This window comes from Semicossyphus pulcher, unplaced genomic scaffold (assembly GCF_022749685.1).
Source record: "Semicossyphus pulcher isolate SPU_LCO1_2020_fin unplaced genomic scaffold, fSemPul1.0.p SCAF_17, whole genome shotgun sequence".
Taxonomy (NCBI): domain Eukaryota; kingdom Metazoa; phylum Chordata; class Actinopteri; order Labriformes; family Labridae; genus Semicossyphus; species Semicossyphus pulcher.
The window spans coordinates 3,855,517-3,875,484 of record NW_027211681.1 but is presented as its reverse complement, the minus strand read 5'-3'; the positions used below and the strand labels follow the sequence as shown (position 1 = coordinate 3,875,484).

Genomic DNA, 19,968 nt, shown 5'->3' with positions numbered 1-19,968 from the left:
ATAACTGCAAAAACATCGAGGAGACACAGAATAATATTGTATCATAACTTCAAACATTTTGTCCATGATGATATTAGCCAACATTAAACATGGAAGAAATACAGCGAGTGAAGTCTCAACAAGTGGTTTACATCAATGTCTGAATCATAAGTATGATGACGTCAATAAAAGTCCGTAATAACCCAGCTGAGAACTACAAGTATCCACCTGTGGCTCTCGTCACCTTTTAGATCTGAGATTGATCAATGAAATGTTTCAGTGGTTTCACCTCTCAGTGAGAGAGAGTAAAGTTGCTAATAAGCAGGTGAGATAGGGGAGGACGTGGACCCTTATTTGTCACAAGTTGTTTGCCCCTCCTGTGACTCATTTATTTCGCTTGATTAGTGCCTCATCCAGGTTTTAATCCCCCAAAACAGCAAACGCAGCTAACATAAACCCTCCTGAGTAGATGTCAAAGCCTAAACAATATGAACACATATCAGGACCTCTGGGCCTGTGCTGCAAGTGTCTTCAATGTTTAATGGAAGTGCACTATAGAATCAGTGGAGTGGCCCTTTAAGACCCTTATTCATTCAGCTGATACTGCGCTTATGTATGTTCCTAAATTAATTTGTGTTGAAAACAAATTACCACACAGCAAACATGGAATACGTCCGCATAGGGGCGCTGTGCATGATGCACAGGCAGCGGGAGGAATGGTGGGTTAAAAGAGGCCCCGGGCCCTCCAGCTGGTTAATGCAGCCATTGACGGTGGGATCTGAGATCATTTAGCTCATCTTGTAAACTGGTTGGTCATTTTAAACATGATTCTATATGACAAATAATACACGCACAAAGTGACACATTGCACATGTGTAATTCTGACGGAAGGCTTGTTATATTTTCCAGATCTGAACTGTTTTGGACAGGAAGGGTTCAAGAGGGAAAAAAAGAATCAAATTTATCTGATGAGTGCCTGTAAGAACCAGAATGTCTCCATCGTGGTGGCACATGAACAGCTATGAAGAAGGCATTTGGATGCATGAAACAAACACGAGTGTCACAAATTCTATGACCATCATTTTGAGCCACCATATATCAGGAGCTAAAGGGGGCACTGAACACCCGAAGCGCTACGTGTCGCGTACTGTAAATCTGCAGCGTGTAAACCGTTCGTCACTTCTGTCTCTATGGAACTCCAGGTGCTCTAACTCTTCCTAACCTGGTCAGTGGAATGCCATCTATCTTTCCATCAACACATGGAAAACGGAGTGAAACAAAAACTGCGTGTAAACACAGAGACCGGAAGAGTTGCCGTCACGTGGAGTGGTCCAACATTTTTCAAGTGATGAGAGGAGAGTGCTGGGTGTTGGGGAGATGAACTGAAGCACGTTCGTATGAAGGACCATAAACACACTCTATCCAGACTGCCTTCAGTGGCCGGTCTGAGTGCTCTGGTGACCGCCACAGAGAGGCAGTCTGAGGTAGTCTGCCACTCATGGTCTCTTTAGGGTTGTCACAATACCAGAATTTTAAACTTTGATAAAATACTAGCAAAAAAAAAAACGATACTCGATACCTGTTTCGATACCACGGCAACAACAAAAGAATTATTCGCTACCAAAAATGAGGTAATCTTGTTTTTCCTGCACACAGTGCTGGTACAGAAAAAGTGACTGAACACAAAACCAGCTCTTCTGACAAACTGTTAATAGCAATGACAGGATCATGGATTTTGATGTTTATTATTAATATTTATTGATGGGCTATTGTTTAGACTCATATTAAAATGTAGCCTACCCTCTCAGTTATCAGTCAGTTATCAGTATTGTCTTCTAACTCTGCTGTGTTTGGGACATTTCTGTGTGTCAATAATTGTGCAGTGTTGTTTAGCTGCTCACAGCCGACAGTCTGCAGGTCGGGACTAAATGAAAACGTAGAGACCAGGTGACAGCGCCGTCTCTCTGCTCTGCTCTCGTAACTTTTGCATCTTTATTCGACGCCAGACGGACGTTGGTATTTGCCAACCTGTGAGTGTTAGCAGTATAAGAGCTGCAGGAGATGGAGGGCGGAGCAGACAGACACACAGAGTCAGCAGGGTGAAGCGCGACTTCAGCTGCAGACGATCAAAGTCCTGTACCTTCTTGCAGGGTTGTACAGAGGCGTGAGCAAATGAGTTTGTTGTTTAGAGCGTAACCGCTGTGAAACAATCAGAACTGTCTTATTTTTCCATTTCAGCGCTTTGTTTTCTTTGCTCTCCCTGTCTTGAATAGACACTTGACCACTGATCTCTCTCTCTGCAGATCTGGGGTTAAACTAACCCTAAATGTGTTTTTTCAAAGCTCCACTACCTTTTGCTACTAGTGAACGTAAAAATAACGATTATATCGTTTTAAACACGTGGTATCGAAAAAGGCGAGCTCTGAGCAGTGACAGCAAGCGCTTTAAACATCCAACAGAATCATCTGAAAGGGGACAGTGAAGGTTTAATACTCCCTCTCAGTGTAACCAGAACTTCATACTGCCAAATCAAAGCAAGTCTTCACCTGCTCATCTTCATGCTTCATGTTGATAAAATGCCTTTTAAGTGATATGTTCAAACCTGAGATACCATTATGTTACAAATAAAACTGGGATATTTCTTTAACTTCATCAGCATTTCCTTTTTATTTAGCGTGACGTGATGATTGGAGGAACTCATTTCTCGTGATGTGGTGTAGACATGCACAAAGCCTGGCTATGCTAACGATGATATGAAACACAGATGGAGTTTGGCCAAGAAGAATAAAAAGATGAAGCATCAGTCCTGTTTCCTGCCTATCATGTCAGGGTCTCGACGTATGCAGGCTGTGATATGAAACGGACTTAAACTGTAAAACATAAAAGTTATTTAAGTGCAGATATGTCCGCTTTAATGCTCCTCTTGTTAGCTGGGAAAGGGCAACTTTAAATTCAACATACTTTGTGCAGACTGAGACCTCAGCTTGTTTGACTCAATGGGCTTCCTGTAAGGACCAACAGACTGTCTGATGTCTCTGTGATGTGGCACAAATGTGACTAAATGATGAATGAAACAAAAGAAGATCTGGAAGATCTTGGGTTTAAATGTGTAGAGACAACTCTAAATAAGTGGCGGTTCCCAACACCCATGAATCTGAAGCACACCTTCATCATAAAGGGATCCATAAATAAGACAGAACAATAAATTAAATACAACAGAAACGCAACAGAAAAGGCAACACTGCTGGTTATCAGTCTCCTTGCTCTTTTTTTCCCTTCTCTATCCCATTTTTTCCTCTTTTTTTGTAGCTGGTGCTTGTGATTGGACAGGAGACAGTACTCTCCTTACGTCTCCCACTCGACCAGCCTACCTTGGACTCTCCCTACTTCCTTCTTTCCTCCTCTCTCGCTCTCTAACACTAGAACTCTGAAAACTCCTTGGCACATTTCTCGTTGAAGGAGACGCGGATCTCCTCCTCCTCGTAGTCGTCGAAGTTGCTGGTGTCGCCTGGTCCTTTGAACTTGGGGACGAAGGGAGCTTCCACCTAAAGACAATCACAAGTACCGGTTGAGAAATGGCACATGTATACAGAGCATACCGTAGATTGTAAAAAAAAAAGACGGACAACAGCTGCCAAAAAGTGAAGCCGAAACATTTGGAGCGCCCCCTGCTGACTGGTTGCAGTATAGCTCATAAAGCCCGCCTCCTCCATGTTAACAGGTGAGTCAGACTATAAAATCAAAATACACGAATACACATGTTTCCCAAACATGGTTTCTGTCATTATAGCTAGTTATTATCATGCTGATTTACGTCTTACGTCTTAAGTCTTAATTTCTCTGACAAGTTTATTTTTAATGAGTTGATGCTGTAAAAAGGATGATTGACAGCTCTGTTGACAAACACGGCTCCTGCATATGATCTGTTCCTGATTAGCAGAGTAGAGGAGGAACGGGGAGAGGAGACGTAACTGAAACAATCACTAAAAAATGGCTTTATTTTTGTACAATGAGAGGAGGTGGAAAAACATTGTCCATCTTTACATACAGTCATTGGAGCACACACACAGGCGTACCTTTTTCTGGTAGATGGCAATCCAGTCAGTGGTTGCAAACCACTTGTGTCCCTTGATGTCGTTGACCCCATTCTTGAGGTTCCCGTAACGTTTTGTGAGATCCACCTGAGGATGACAGCAGCACATATTCATTACGTTTACATTAATAAATAAACTCAGAACAAAGAACAAAGTTTAAAGAATCCTTGACGTCAGATTGACTGAGATCTTTGTTTTCACCTGTAACAGGTTCCTCAGGAGGTCCTTCAGGTCCGAGCTGAAGTGAGATGGGAAACGCACCTGAGACAGAAGACAGAAGAAGAATTGAACTGTAACCGATACTTCACCTCCCTCCACGAGCCCGTCACCGGGTGAAATTTTATGAAGTAACTAATGACAAATAACAATGTTAAAAAAAAATCTTCACAATAAAAGAAATGTTGGTCAAAGGATTAAACATGGTGTCCAAGCCTGCTTCTTTGGGCCACCACTGCCTAAAGTGTGAAAGTTTATCTGGAATAAAAACCATAAGAACTCTAATTTGTATGAGATTCAATGTGACTGAACTCAAACTTCAAAGGCAGCAAATTCAAAGAAAGGTCAAAGAATCTACATAAAGCCAAGGAGGAGTCAGGGAGAGGCTGAGACACCGAGGGATGCTGTGCGCGTGTGTTGCCTTTGTGTATCTGTTTGTGTGTTTTGCTTATTTGAAAACGTTGCAACACTGTAAACATAAACACTTCTCTACATTAACACCAGCTGAATCGACGTCCTACAATCCTCCAAATCAATGATTGGATTCGACTTTTGATTTACACGCTTTTACACTCTGCACATTTACATGAACAGTAATTTCCAACTAATATTATGAATATTACAACATATGACTCTTTATTATCCAGTTTACTTCTCAGGGAAAGTGGTATTAAAAAGATTACTGTAATTTTGCTAAAATTAGCCAGGAAGCTAGTTTACGGTTGTTAATGCCCGGCCAGGTGTAAACTCGGCGGCCTCAAGTCAATCCAAAATCAAGAAACGAGATAATAAAGTATTTATAATGTAACCATGTGAACCACAGTAACAGAACACCGACATGGCCAGCAAAAAAGCAGAGCATGTAAACAGCAGTAGGTTTGGATATACAAGATTAGTCCTTATAAATGTGCCCTTTAATGAATAAGTCATGTGGGATTTGCAGCTGTAATTGAGGTGTTAGCAACGTTCAGTGGACGTGCACACAGCTCATTCAGAATATGTAATATAATTGGGGTTTTTAAGACACAGGATGACAGCAATACATTTTGTAGGCTGGGGTTATTCCGCTAAACGGGTGTTTGTAAAAGAAAATATTATTGGAATATTAATTATCATTAGACATGTAAAGAGCTTAGAGGGTTTATGGTTGTTTTGTGCATATAAACGTAGTCATTATAAAGTTATAGTTAGACCATGGAGCCTTACAGAGAAGGTGATGTGAATCACCAAACCTGCCTTTCATGTAGAGGATCATAATTGAGACTTTATTTTGATTAATTTGTGATTTTAAAACAAAACTGTGACCCCCCTCTGCTGGAATAACCTGTGGATGTTACATACTGATGTTTTAGCACAAAGTCGGACTCACCTTCCCTGATACGATCTTTTCATAGATCTGAATGGGCTGGTCGGCAAAGAAAGGCGGGTACCCCGCTGCCATCTCATAGACGAGAACGCCCAGCGCCCACCAGTCCACTGCCTTGTTATACCCCTGGTGGATTCAACAAGGAGGAAAACAAAGGAGAAAAGAGACTAAATTAGAGACAGTCATGAAGACAAAACGTAATTTAACTTGTGAAATAATTGCCTGACAAGGAACACATGGTCAACAAAGACAACAAGGACAACATGGACCTGAAACAAAGTCCAATGCAGTGGTTACTGACATCATCTGACTGGTGTTAGGCTTCATTTATAAACTTGTATGAGCTCTCTTTGAAGCCACATGAAAACCCAAGGGACAAACATCATGTGCTCTGGCTGTTAGGAGCATAAATATTTACCTTAAGTTTTAAATCAATATCTATGTAACACCACCCATGTGTTTCCACACTGCCAACTCAAATACAACACTAGCCTGTTTTATGTCGTGCAACAAGTAGACATCGTTCAGATGCAGAAAAAGAAACACAGCTGACAATTCACAAGAGGAAAAGGGGAACAATGCTGGCTCACCTTGCTGAGAATAATCTCTGGGGCCAGATACTCTGGGGTGCCACACAGTGTCCAGGTCCGGCCCTTTACACGTTTGGCAAAGCCAAAATCTGTCACCTGAATCAGTTAAAGAAAGAGCAATGACAAATAATGAGAGAGAGAGTCAGAGGGCGGAAACAATACGCAGACAGACCCTCAGAGAGCCTGGCTGAGTTTTAGCATGCTAAGAGAAGGAGAGACAGATGCCAGACTGAGGCAAAGAGAGGGAAAAGACTCTGTTGTTTCACTGTTCACCACTGGAGGGCAGCAGAATCTGTCCTATCAGACAGCCTGAGTATGTCAGCATACTTCCCTGCAGGTATAGTTTACATTACATATACACACGGCTTCACTTAGAGGGAAACATTCTTATATTTTCCACATCATAAAGTATATTTTTATAGTTTTTATTTTTGGGAAACCATTTATGTATATATTCGCAAATCCGGTCCTAAATGATCTGCAATTTAAAGTAATCGTTAGTCTTAATTTCTTCAGTTTAGGTCATCATTACTACAGGTTATGACTACACTATTAACAAGCTTCCTTATAGAGACTGAGGAATGCAGTGACATACAGCCAACATGGGAGAATCTCAACTTGAATAGTATTAAAACCTCTGCTTTTGCCCAACCCCATAATGGATTTGTAAAGACAGGATGAGTATGATAGGATGGATAACTGTCACTTATGTTCATGTAAAGCTCCTGAAAAACAGCATGCAACTAGTTTACATTAAAGCTGAACTTGTTTTTACGTTGCGTCACTATGACTCTATAATGGCTGTAAATAAGAAACATCCAGGTTGCTCAGTTCTTGAAGCACTGAAGGTTTCTTTATAATTCTGTTTATTTAGCAAATTCTCAATTAGTGTTTTACACATTATTCTGAATTGTCTCTCCTGCTACTGTATGTAACTAACACAGTTCTCATGTGTTAACATATTATAAGAATATCTTACATCTATTATAACATTTCATATCAACCCTGAGTTACTATGTCACACTTGGCAAGTAACCACCAAGAGTGAGATGACTCAGGTGGGGTGCTGCACAAGACAACACACAGAAACACTGGTTGTTTGTAAAATGTTGAATGTGACACTGTGAACAAAATCTTGCTTTTCTCAACGACAAACATTAGCTAGCTTACTTACATGGCTAATAGTAGCTACCATACATCTGAGTGTGATTACTTTGCCAGAAGATGTTAGAGCGGCAACACTTAAAGGGCCAGTTGGCTGATTTTCAACCTCAGTCCTATCATGCTATTATGGGGAGCTAATGCCATTATGGTAGAAAAAATTTGCCTTCGGAGGACGCTTGCAAACTACACTTGCTCAATCTAGGACGCCCGCCTCCGATGTCATGTCTCGTTCAAAATCATCTGGTTTGAAATGTAGACTGCTGACCCGAAGATTTTTTAGACGATCCACCGGTATATTCTAGTCGTATGTTGGATTCTGTACCGCTCTGAGCCGTTGCCTGCAGCGAAGACGGGAGTAATTCTCTCCAGCATCTCTCGCCGGGCCATTCCTTTCAGAGGGAGGGGCGCAATGCACGCTGGGTATTGTCGGAATGTAGAATGTGTGAAACCACAAGCAGTTTGTACAACTTTCTCCACAGCTATGGCGCCAATTTCAAATATTATTGCTTCTATCGATTACAGAGAACACCAGCTTTGACTGACAGCGGCTTTTTCCAGGGGCCAATTGCTCCTTTAATTCATTTACAAAAAAAATGCTATATGGTAATTTTTTAATCATTTATGTAATTTGTTTTGATTATTTTTGTTATTTTTATGGGAATGATATGCACCAAAGGGCCGAGGGCTGGAGTCGAGCCTGATGCAACGTGGCGAGGACTGAGCCTCTGTATATGGGGGACAGGCACTACCGAGTTACCCCCTCTTTAATGTAAGTTTTCAAGACAGATTTGATGCTTCCAAATCATCACCTGTGAGGACTTTCTGTGTTTCTTTGTCTAACATTATTGTAATCTAAATGTTTTTTCTTATAAAACAGGACTCTTGGTAATTTCTCACAGTTTTTTTATTGTCTAAAGACGAAACAGTTCATCAAAAGTAAGGACCCGTTTGAATGTTTCAAACGCCTGAAATCTTTCACTGTTTAGCATCAGTTAGCTTCCACTGCCGTGTAATGATTTTATTGCATTAGGTGTTATTTACCTGTATGTAGCCCTGTTGGTCTATGAGCAGGTTCTCAGGTTTCAGGTCTCTGTAGATCAGGTCCAAAGCGTGCAGGTACTCAAAGGTCAGGACGATCTGAGCAGCGTAGAACCGAGCGTGAGGCTCACTGTACAAACACATAACCATAGGAACATAGGCAGAAAGAGAGCAGTTTAGTGAAGTGTACAGTACAGAGCAGAACAGATGGAAACAATGCAAAAAAAAACTGAGGAGCTAAAACAGAGAGAAACGAACAGTGTAGAGAAGCACAGTAAAAAAAAAACAGTAGAAAGATTTCTATCAAATGCTTCAGTCTGTTAATTTAATGTAAACTCCACTTCAAACAGACACTAACCTAAATCTGCCAATTCTCCGTAGATGGGAGAACATCTCTCCACCTGGTACATACTCCATCACCATGTAGAGGTTAGTGTTGTCCTGGAGAAAGAAAGACCTGTTAGTGACAGTCACTAATGTAGATACAGACACACTGAAACACACAGGATTCACAACTTGTTGTGTGTTTTATGGATCTATTTAAATGAATCCACTGTTACCACATAAAATCCCTGATAAAAATGTGACTATTATACGTCGATTAAGACATGTTATAGTTCCAATGCCTGCTTTGCAAATCATGTTCTTAAGATCCTTTCACAGAGGCCTGATGACACTAGCAGCTTTTAATTATAAAAGAGGGTTTAATTCCTTTTGACACCGAGTTGACACCTGTAAATACAACTAAATGTCTGATACAGCTAACTAAGCTGGGTTAATAAGTGTTTGTTGTTGACTCTTCTATCTGTGTGCAGGGCGCGGCACGTGGACAGGAATATTCTGTTAATAGGTTTATTGGAGGCATCAAGGATATTCAATCCCAGGGCATCCAGGGTGCATCTAAACAGCTTAACCTGAATAAGGCCTTAAATGCAGTATGGCTCGTCTGTGCGGGTATAAACAGCCACTGACCAGGCTGGGGGATGAAAATGTAGAAGAGAAGAAGAGAGAGAATAAGTTCGCATGTTCACCCTCAAGACACATTCTCTCTATGTTTTCAGATGACACATCATTTATAGCATTCATTATCAATGATAATATGAGTGATAATAAGGATGAGGAAGGTACATTGACAGGTTGTTGCATCAGGAATTAACTAGTTAAACATTAACAAGACTAAAGAGCAAGATTAATATAAAAACAAATAAAGGCTGTTGTCCTGATGGTAAGGGTTTGCGTTGCTGATCACAGAGATCATTATAAATACCTGGTCGTGATGTTTGACAAGAAGGGAGCCCATTTTAGACACACAAATACAATGCTGATTCAGCTATAGGGAAACCTACCCAATAAATGTAGAAGTATTGTATTCTGAGGTGAAAATGTTAACATTGTAATGACAATTTTGAAATCATAACCTATTTAGAAACCTACAATACCCTCCACAAAACCATAGCCAATTTTGCACATTACAGTCAACACAAACTGGATTAAATCATACCTAAGTGGCCGACAACACTGTGAGCAAATAAAGAACTGATTATCACCCCTTAAAACCTGTACCATGGGAGTGCCACAGGGCTCAATTTCTGGACCACTGCTCTTCAGTATATATATAAATTATCTCGCGTCTGTTTGTAATGATGTTAAAATTATGATGTATGCAGATGATACCATGCTATTCACACATAGGGAAAACGCATTAGAAGTTGCCACAAAATTAACAAAGGAACTGGAAAATGTTGCTAAATGGCTAAATGAATACTGTTTCACTCTAAATGTTGGAAAGACTGTAACTACGCACTTTTCCAATAGAAACAAACTCAGAGACTGTCCTGACATCTGTGTCAATGGGAAAAAAATTAAAAATGTGGAGGACCCGCTCCAGTGTAAATCTAGTGTTTAACCTTGTAAACATCTCCATGTGGTGTTTTTCATGTGTTACAAGACATATCAGGGACAACATAAGCAGTCATGGCTGGACCTGTCTGCATTTAAACTGCAGTGTACCAAGGACAGGCTTAACAACACGTTATCAGATTGGCAGGTTTGAGACGTCACAAACCTAAGGAGCCAATCCCGTTATTGGACGGGGTGACACTATGCATATCATTATGTGTAACCTATGGCAACCAATTCGGTGATATGTGAGCCAGGTGTATCATTGTAATTTTTGCAAACTGACTACTAACGTTAACGTTACTACGACTAATTACTACATTTCAAGCTAGCTAAGTTGTGTTTCTTTCCGGCTGTAATTTTACGAAAGGGGAAGCGTAGTACACAGTGGGTGGGGACTTTGCAGATTGGGGAATTGTTAATGAGGGAGAAGGAGGAGATGCCTTGGGAGGATTTTTTACAAGGTAATTAAACATATTTTGCAGAAAAAAACATATCAGACACAATTTATTATTTCAAGCAGAGCATCTTATATGTGTTAAAACATGACTGGAGCTGGTCCTTAAATATTTCACTTTGACCTAACTCTTGATTTTAAAAAGCATATTAAAAAGTTATGTAACACACTAAAATTTAACCTTGCAAATTTTAGAAATACAGGTAACTATATAATATTAGAAAAAAACCGAGCACCTATTTAAATGCAATGATACTCTTATATTTTTCATACTGTATTACTGGGTTATGGTGCTCTTTTAATGTCTAGTTTTGTGTGCAATCTCGTGTGTGTTTGGGGGGCGGGGAATTAATTTTGTACTCTTTTAATGTCTAGTCTTCTTATAATGTCCATGTCCTCTTACTATCTTATTATTTTACTTACCTGTCCAGGAACTATGGGCAGAAAATAGCAATTTGCTGAAACCTGGTGCAGTACATTTCTCCTTGTTTTACATAAGGTTTATGTTTTTTTTACATTGTCGCTGCTCAAATAAAGAAACATAACATGCCTTGTTCTGAAACTTCTGAAAGGTAGAAATTTGAAACATTAATTTAGAATAACCATTTACATTGACATGGACAAATAGAGTCTAGAACAGTCAGGGTTACACTCTTTCCCTGAATAAAATGAGATGGATTATATTTTCTTAGATATTTAGGGTTGAGTTCTGCTGGAAAAGAACTAGATACAACAAAGTAACGTCACATTTCAAAAACGTAAACAAGACAAATTGTAGCCTGGTGCTCGGTGATGAACAGATCTATATTCCTGCCTCTGCCTATATTTTGTCTTAGATGTATATATTCAGCCCTAAATATGCATATTTTCTCAAATATCCTTATTTTTTAATTTTTATTACTACTTCGTTTATTTTGTTATTGTATTTTATTTAATTTTATTATATATGTCTTCATATTTAATATTTAACCTTTGTAAATGGAACTTCCCTCCTTCACATGAAGTTACTTGTATAACCGGAGTGACAATATATAACTTGAATCTTGAATTTATGCAGGCATTCATTGTCAACACCGACAACACACAGGCAAATAAACACACATACATGCACACACGCACACACACCATCAAAAGTTGTCCATACCTTAAACGAGTACTCTAACCGCACCAGAAAAGGAAAGCTGACGGCCTGAAGAATCCTCTTCTCATTCAGAGTGTGCTCTATCTGCTTGAGCTTCACCACCTGCAGGGTAAAGAAAGAGACAGGAGGGAAGAGGGTTAAAATGAATATGAGATTGAAATAATGCATCACAATAATAAACCTAGTTTATCAGAGGCTCATAATCTTAGCTCTCTGTAACATGTTCTGTAAACAGTTCCTGTTCAGAGACTTCTGGATCAAGAAATAAAACTTTCCTCCCAATATGAACACTTTGAGACATGCCCCTGAACTGCTGTCTAGTTGTTCCTCTTTAGACTGAGAAATAACAGTTTGAGGAGGATTTGGCCAAAAGGCCGCAGTGTTAAAAAAGAAAAGTGAATATCCCTGTTCAAATCATGGACTTTGGGATATTTATTTGAGTTATCACTGCAGATTCTCTATAATTAGATTGGCAGTACATACTGTATATATTTACGTGCAATAGTGTAAATGAGATCATTGTTATTTCAGATAGTTTAATAACTAATATTTGTGTGCTTGTTAATGATGTTTTTGAATACCAAATCAATAGTTTTATTCTTATTTAATTAGAAAAGCATCTGACAGATGCTCTGAGACCTTTCACCAGGCCTACTTCAGGCCACAGCTGCCTCAGCACAAGACTCCTCGTCTTTGTTGTACTGTAATGTATTTATTATGTGGTTTTACATCTGCAAACATCTATTCAAAGTGAGTTTAAAGAAGTCCTCAGTTTAGTCCTTGTTATGTTAACCAAGCACTACTTATTTAACCCACTAATGGTCTTAAAGACCCCCTCCTCCAGTGAAAATCCAGTGTTTAACCTTGTAAACATCCCTGTGGTGTTTCTCATGTGCTACTCAAGACATATCAGGGACAACATAAGCAGTCATCTCCATGTCTGTCTTTAAACTGCAGTGTACCAAGGACAGGCTGAACAACACGTTTTCAGATTGGCAGTTTTGAGACGTCACAAACCTAAGGAGCCAATCCCATTAATAGACGGGGTGACGCTATGCATATCATAATGTGTAACCTATGGCAACCACTTTGGCGATGCGTGAGCCAGCTGTAACTGTCATCGTAATTTTTGCAAACTCACACCTGATTGCTAACGTTAACGTTACTACTACTAATTACTACATTTTAAGCTAGCTAAGTTTCAACAAGTTGCAACTAAATGACAGCAGAGACGTGTTTTGTTTTCGGTTGTACGTTTGCATAGTGGGCGGGGCCAATGCAGATTCATGAATTTTTAAAGAGGGAGGAGGAGATGTCTCGGGAGCGTTTTTACAAGGTAATTAAACGTATTTTGGCGAAAAAACATATCAGACACAATTTATTTTGTCAAGCAGAGCATTTTATACGTCTTATAACATGACTGGAGCTGCTCTTTATTGATAACTTCACATTAAATACTTGACTGTCTGGCGATTACAGGGAAAATAAGTTAGATATTTACATTATTTATAAATGTTTTAAAGGTTTTATAATTGTAAAAGTTAAGTAACTATGGTGCATAGTGGCACTATGCCACTGCTATGACTGTAGCATTTTACAGGATGTTTGTGTCAATGTCAAGAAGAATCTTTTTTTAAGGTAATAAATTCAGAATTCTAAACACAGAGACATAACTCTCTAGTTATTTCTCCAATGAAAACATTTGTCTATATATATAACATTATATTAAAGGGGATCAGAGAGGTCGGAAACACAGGCACAATTTAATTCTAAAATAGACACCAAAATGACTCGAAAACATATGATCTGCATAAAGACAATCCCAGCTCTGCCTGCCCGGCTGAGGCCTGCTTCAGCACAAGAGGTTCAAAGAGGTTCAAAGGGGAAAAAGAGCTTGCACCTGTTTTTGAGTCTTGTCTACAGCAGCATTTAAAGAGGACCCCAGCTCGTTTTTTTTAAATCACCCATGACTGTCTCATGCCCTATGAGTACGATTTCACATCAATGACATTTCCATATATTCTATGAACATCCTGTAGGATCCTGTGAGTGTCCTCAAATGACAGACACTTTAAAACAGCCTCCGTCCCAGTGTAACCCTCTTGACCTTTGACCCAGACTGACCTTCTGCTTGTTGAGGATCTTCATGGCATAATGCTGTCCCGTTTCTCTGTGCCTCACCAGCATCACACGGCCAAACGAGCCCGTGCCCAGGGTTTTCAACCTCTCAAACTGCTCCAGGCAAGCAGTGTTCTGAGCAAACACAAGAGGAAGCGTTAGTTGATTTTTGTTTCCTTGACATTCTGTGTTATGTACGTTTTTTAAAGGAAAACAACTGACTGTGTGTATCTAAGATATTTGCACACTATAAACATTAATAGCAGACTATGTAATGTATATGAAACATTTATGATTCTATGTTTATAAGACACAATGCATATTTGTCCAATGTTACGACATTTGTAAACCTGTTTCCAAATCTATCTCCAGATAGTTGAAAAAGCAGTGACACTTTCACATGTCGAGTGTGCTAGTTTTCATCACTACCTGGGTCACAGTGACATGTCCCCCTGTTATCATAAATACTCGCTGTGATCAAAAACAAGTCAATCTTAGCATAATATTATTTCATATTTTGGGGAAAGTGCATCTGAAAATAAAGGTTCTACTTTGGCCAATCAGCATCAAGTGTTGTTTAACAGATTTATAATCAATGTGCTTATCAAATGTTTATCCGTATAATGCATTTTATCCATTATATAACATCAATAATATATATATATAGAGAGAGAATGTTAGATAGACTCTACATTTGGCCCATGGATTGATATCCTTGACATAATTTGGCCATCATGGTGGAGCCCTGCTCTACAGTGTAAAGAATCAGGACACTGATCCAACTGTATTTAATAGTCATATGTCCGTGTATGTTATTAGGAGACATATTAGCTTTGTTGCATATCAACACATGTAGCATCTGACCTTTTTCAGCATAATATTCAGGCTGACTGATTCAGTTCAAATCCACACCATAATATGAAATCATTTATAAATAAGAAAACGCCTTTCCAATATGCATAACTCATAACTCATGTCATGATATGCAAAGGTGATATTTAAAAAAAGGGAAATAATCAATTTAATGTTCAATGCTATGCTTTTAATAAACTCATCCGACAAAAGAAAATATTATGGAAAATAAATTTGTGAAACGATATAACAATATAATTATTCAATCACTTTTGTATTTTAACTCAATATCAGAAAAGAAAATACGATTCAAATATATTAGAATGAACATTTCCCCACAGCTGGTAGGACAGAAAGAAAACAGCAATTTGGGGTGAATGATGAATAAAGCAAACAGGGGAACTCATGTAAACTTTAAGTGATAATCTTGAAGATTTTCATTTAAATAAATGTCTGTTAAGTCACCATCTATCACCAAATGAGGTAACACAATGGTGATTGAGCCGATGGCCCACTGATTAAAGCCTTTGCATTTGCAGTATAAAGTATTATTATGGACTGGGTGTCTGTGGCGACATTAACGGAAAAAATCACAAGCAGCGCCCAGTTAGTGACGTGTTTTCCATCAGCCAGCAGTGGTTGGTCTACCAGAGAGGGTAGGCGGAGCTAAGCGGCTGCTTTTCCGGTTTCTGCAAGTGTTGTGATTAAACAGTAATCTACGATGGCTGAACAAACAAAGAAAAGATGGATGACTACAGATACAACTTCAACAATAAGTGAAAATCCAAAGAAAAAGAAACAAATTCGACACTCAGATGAAGGTAAACAGTCTAAAAAGGGAAGCGACCGTCAGCCAGGAAAATCAAGAGTTACAACCGGAGCCAACCGTGGACGTCACACATGCAACACTGTCTGGATATCTGGGAAGTGTGCTCCCGCAATTACCGTGAATCCCCATAGGCGCCACCAAAGAGAACGAAACTGAGTCCTTCGAGATTATCACTTTAAAATCTGTGGTCAAATGGGCTTACATCAAAAACAAAAAGGGAGAAAATATACTGTATATCACATTCCTGTTCTGTTAGATGAACACACATATGTCCCAACACCAACCTGTGCAGGGTTCTCCCACTTCTTGAGAAAGTCCTCTTTGGCTTTAGCAAGGAACTCCTTGACTGTGGAATAAAAAAAACACAAAAAAGGCTTTAGTGGTGTGTGTGTGTGTGTGTGTGTGTGTGTGTGTGTGTGTGTGTTTGTGTGTGTGTGTACAGAGTCAAAGAAACCAGGAAATAAATAGAAGGATACCTCCTACGTTTTGGATTGTAGCGAGAGAGTGTTTTTTAAGAAATATAGTCCAGCTAATGCTGTTTACATCACAATGACATTTTAATAATGCTTGTTTATTATGAATGATTGTTTTGGTCTGAATGTTTCTGGACTTTGATAGATGCACGACACATAGACAGAGGGGACATCTTGAATTTCAAAACAGATGTCAAGTTGGTTTCAAACACAGGTATGCATGGTATGCACTTTAGCGACCCAGCATGGACTCATTTGTGTAGTTTGAGATTAAACTTTGTTTTGTTAAATCAACTACTCACAACTGAAACACGTGCTCCAAAGAGGAGCACATGATTGTGTGTCAGGGTGTGAACATTTGAACAACATGGTGTTCAATTTGTTCATTAGAGACTTATGGAGGCAAGAGAGTGAGACACTAAATGTGCTGGTTCTTTACATACTGCATCAGGAAACAGCTTATATAACGGTGTGTTTACTTGTCACAAAGAGTACCGTCAAGCTAAGTAAAACGGTTTTTATGAGGTTTTCTGTAGTTTAGCAGGTTCTCTGTGAAAATAACAGGTGACAAAATTTGACAAAACAAACTGCAGTACAATTTTGAGTTTTGAGCGTGGAAGATGAGGCCATACAACAGGCCCCGAGCACATGACATGTGTTTGCACCTGGCAACTCCCAGGTGTGGATGTATGATTCCTGATTCACTCAGATCCACTTGAACCATATTTATTTTACTCTTCTTATCATCCCTGTCACCTCACCAGCTAACTTGACAGGACACTCTTTCAATAGCAATATAGCAATGCATCGTTGCATCTTACACACACGCGTGCGCACACATACTTGTAAATGTGTCTGGCACCAGCACAGGCAGCCGATATCCAGAGTGACTAGAGCATGAGACACCCACAGACACATTTCCAATGCCTTACTGTTGCTAGAAATCAAAATATTAGTCTGTACTTTATGGTAAAAAGCCTCAGTAAATAGCTACTCCAATAAATAAAACGCATCCTTCTGCATATCAGTGCCCTTCCATTGGACATCCAGAACAGCAGACAAACCCAGTCTAGCTCGGCCAAACCTGCAGACTTTTATGGGGTTACCAAAAAGAAAAGATTAGATTCAGCTCACCCACACACTGTATTAGTAGCATGTCTTTCCAGAGGACTGGAGCAACAGGCCAAGAGTGTTTGGGAAATATATGACACATAGATAGATGTGATATTGCCAATATTTTAGTAAGGTGACTGTGGCAAGATGCTAGCAGCTTACAATTACAGTTGGCTGTTCTGCAGCTCATACAGAGTGTTAGGCATGGAGACAGCATTAAACCCTTTTCATCCACTAACATCAAATAAAAAATGCACACAACTAAACGGCACTTATGAGCCCAATTTAAAGAGAGATTCCCTTTACACCATTACATATGATGCTCCTGAATTTGAATGTGTCACATTAAGGTTTTTGCATGACATCAGCCAGGTTGTTTGCAGCAAGGACTTGTCATGGACGTAGGAGTGGATCATAATGAACTGGAAAGCAGGAAAAGGCCTCTTATCAACAGTGTATGGCTTGTTATGTAAAGCTAACATGGCCTGCTGTACCACATCGTCCCTGATCATTGCATGAGGCTGCTGCCGAGCAGGTGCTGCTCTACACTGATGAATACTGGTACCCACCGCTCTCCATCTCGCTGCCCTTCCTGGCCGTGGGCGCGTTGCCCATGATGACAACCTGTCAACGGGCGATCCGTGTCTTTTTGGCCGCCCTGCAGCCTCCTCAAGCCGGTCTTAGCTCGATTAGGTCTGACCAGTGCCTCCTAAATCCAGCTGTAACAGTTACCAAGCGTTATTTCTGAGGTTTGATCTTCAGCACCCTGACAGCTGCTGATGCCGCGGAGAGACGAGGTAGTGTGGTCGGATCACTCACTGCACGGTCATCGACAACCGGCAACCGATATCGAGCTTAAATCCACGGTGAGCTGTCGCTGTGCTGTGTCGGTAGCTGGGCTTCACTGTCAGGCCAGCCTCGGCGCACTTGGCCTGAACACTGAGGATCCAGTCTTCTCCTGTCCCTCCTTGCAGCCCCCTCCGAGCGAGGCCCCCCGGCTCCCCACCTCTCCCCCAGCCCAAAAACAGCGATACCGACGGCGGGGATGCTGTATTCTCAAGCGAAATCCCTCCACTTTCCGTTCGCGAAGCCAGCTTTAAAAATTAGACATCGGCGGGGTCCGACAACGATGGGAATTCGCCCAAATCAACATTGGCCCCCTGTAGCCTCGGAGACGAGCGAGATGACGGAACTACAGCCGAGCAAACGCCCCGCCTACACGCCAGAACCGGGGCTGATTGACAGCTAAAGCTAGGCTATGGATTGGTCACCTCTCCACGGCGCTGTTCTTAGAAGCCCCCTGATTGGTCCTTCGCAATCCATCAAAAACGGCAGCGTCCCCCGCCCATACAAAAGCAAGCGAGGGGAACGTCACTGATTATTTTCCTCCCGACGACGAACGCGCCCACTTTCTACTGTCTCTGTCATCCATTGGCGCGGCGCGGCTCGACCGTGGGAATCTCTGTGTATGCGAGGATATCTATTGGCTGTCAGCACCGGTTGACAGAAATGCCCCCCTACCACCACCTCCACCTTGGGAAAAAAAAAAAATACCCCCGCCCCCCTCACCGCCGCCAAGCGACTGATACACGTTTGGCTAAGTGACGTCAACCGCGAGCTATTTTTAGATATGTTGGTCAGAATTTAACGCACGAGCTGCGCGGTCTGGCTGGCAAGACTTCTAAACAGATCGCAGACGGACGTGCACAGAGAGACGAGTTTATCTGGTGGGAAATGAATCACTGGAAACAAAAGACAATCTTTTTACAATCGGTGTTGGATGAAAACGCAGAACCACATACAGTCTGTAAAACGACGACCTTTACAGTCACAATCCTCCAACAGCATCCTTGTCATCCTCTCCACACACCTGCCTACAGGGTGAGTGCAGCAGATGCCCGAGGGCCCCTCATCATCAGGATCCTCAAAAGGCAGAATAGATTTGCATTTGAATGTCTCGTTCCAATGATAAAAATGGTGAAAATCGGAATTTAAAAAAGATCCCAGCCCCATGAACAAACCCCAAAGCTATATATAGGAGAAAGCTCCAGCTAGTCCTTCATTATGTAAAAGAGACCCAAACTACAACTGATGTATTGGTTATAAAGCTCTACCTGTATCTGACATTTCTGCAGGGTCTGAAATTTTGAAAGCTTTGAGCATTTAATTTCAGTACTTGACTGATATACGGTGTGACCTGGGCTCTGAGTCATTGTCTGGTTCATTGTAATTTCTCTGGCAAATCTGGATTTCAATACGAGTCCCAGGCTGCAACTTTACAAAAGAATAAAGGGTAACATCCCTAAATGACTTTAAAGTCCACTTAACAGTATAAGGTCAAATGATGTTCAGTTTTAACTGATAAAAGGCAACAAATCATCACATTTGAGAGGACGGAACAAACAAATTAGCTTTAAAAAACAAAAACAATTATATATTTGTATTGACTTCTCATTTGTATGCCGTTTTACGTTTAACTTACTTTGTCACAGAGTCGTTCTAAACACTGGAGACATGTGAGAAGCAGACAGAGCTAACAGATGGATGGAGGAGTTCGTCTCTTCCACTAAAGAGAGATAAAATGGGCGAGAGCAGACAGTGCCCCCTCCCTTTTGTGCAGCAGTTGCCTAGCAACATGA

The 19,968-nt window shown here is 40.5% G+C and overlaps 1 protein-coding gene across 1 annotated transcript; it reads right to left on the bottom strand.

Moving 5' to 3' along the window:
• Window positions 1–647: 647 nt before the first annotated feature.
• prkacab (protein kinase, cAMP-dependent, catalytic, alpha, genome duplicate b) lies at window positions 648–18,313 on the bottom strand. Its single transcript, XM_069665206.1, has 11 exons — window positions 17,899–18,313; window positions 16,028–16,089; window positions 14,069–14,197; window positions 11,948–12,046; window positions 8,806–8,888; window positions 8,451–8,577; window positions 6,246–6,341; window positions 5,659–5,781; window positions 4,275–4,334; window positions 4,056–4,160; window positions 648–3,524 (listed from the first exon to the last, which is right to left on the bottom strand). The coding sequence occupies exons 1-11, from the start codon at window positions 17,942–17,944 to the stop codon at window positions 3,399–3,401; spliced, it is 1,056 nt and encodes a 351-aa protein (XP_069521307.1). The 5' UTR covers window positions 17,945–18,313; the 3' UTR covers window positions 648–3,398.
• Between the last annotated feature and the right edge of the window lie 1,655 nt (window positions 18,314–19,968).

Excerpts from the sequence above, each read along its gene's own strand:
- prkacab (XM_069665206.1), bottom strand. The coding sequence starts at position 17,944 with ATGGGCAACGCGCCCACGGCCAGGAAGGGCAGCGAGATGGAGAGCG. Across the intron at positions 12,047-14,068 it reads AGATCCTCAACAAGCAGAAG|GTGGTGAAGCTCAAGCAGAT; the intron begins GTCAGTCTGGGT and ends TTTACCCTGCAG. Across the intron at positions 8,889-11,947 it reads GGTTAGAGTACTCGTTTAAG|GACAACACTAACCTCTACAT; the intron begins GTATGGACAACT and ends TTCTTTCTCCAG.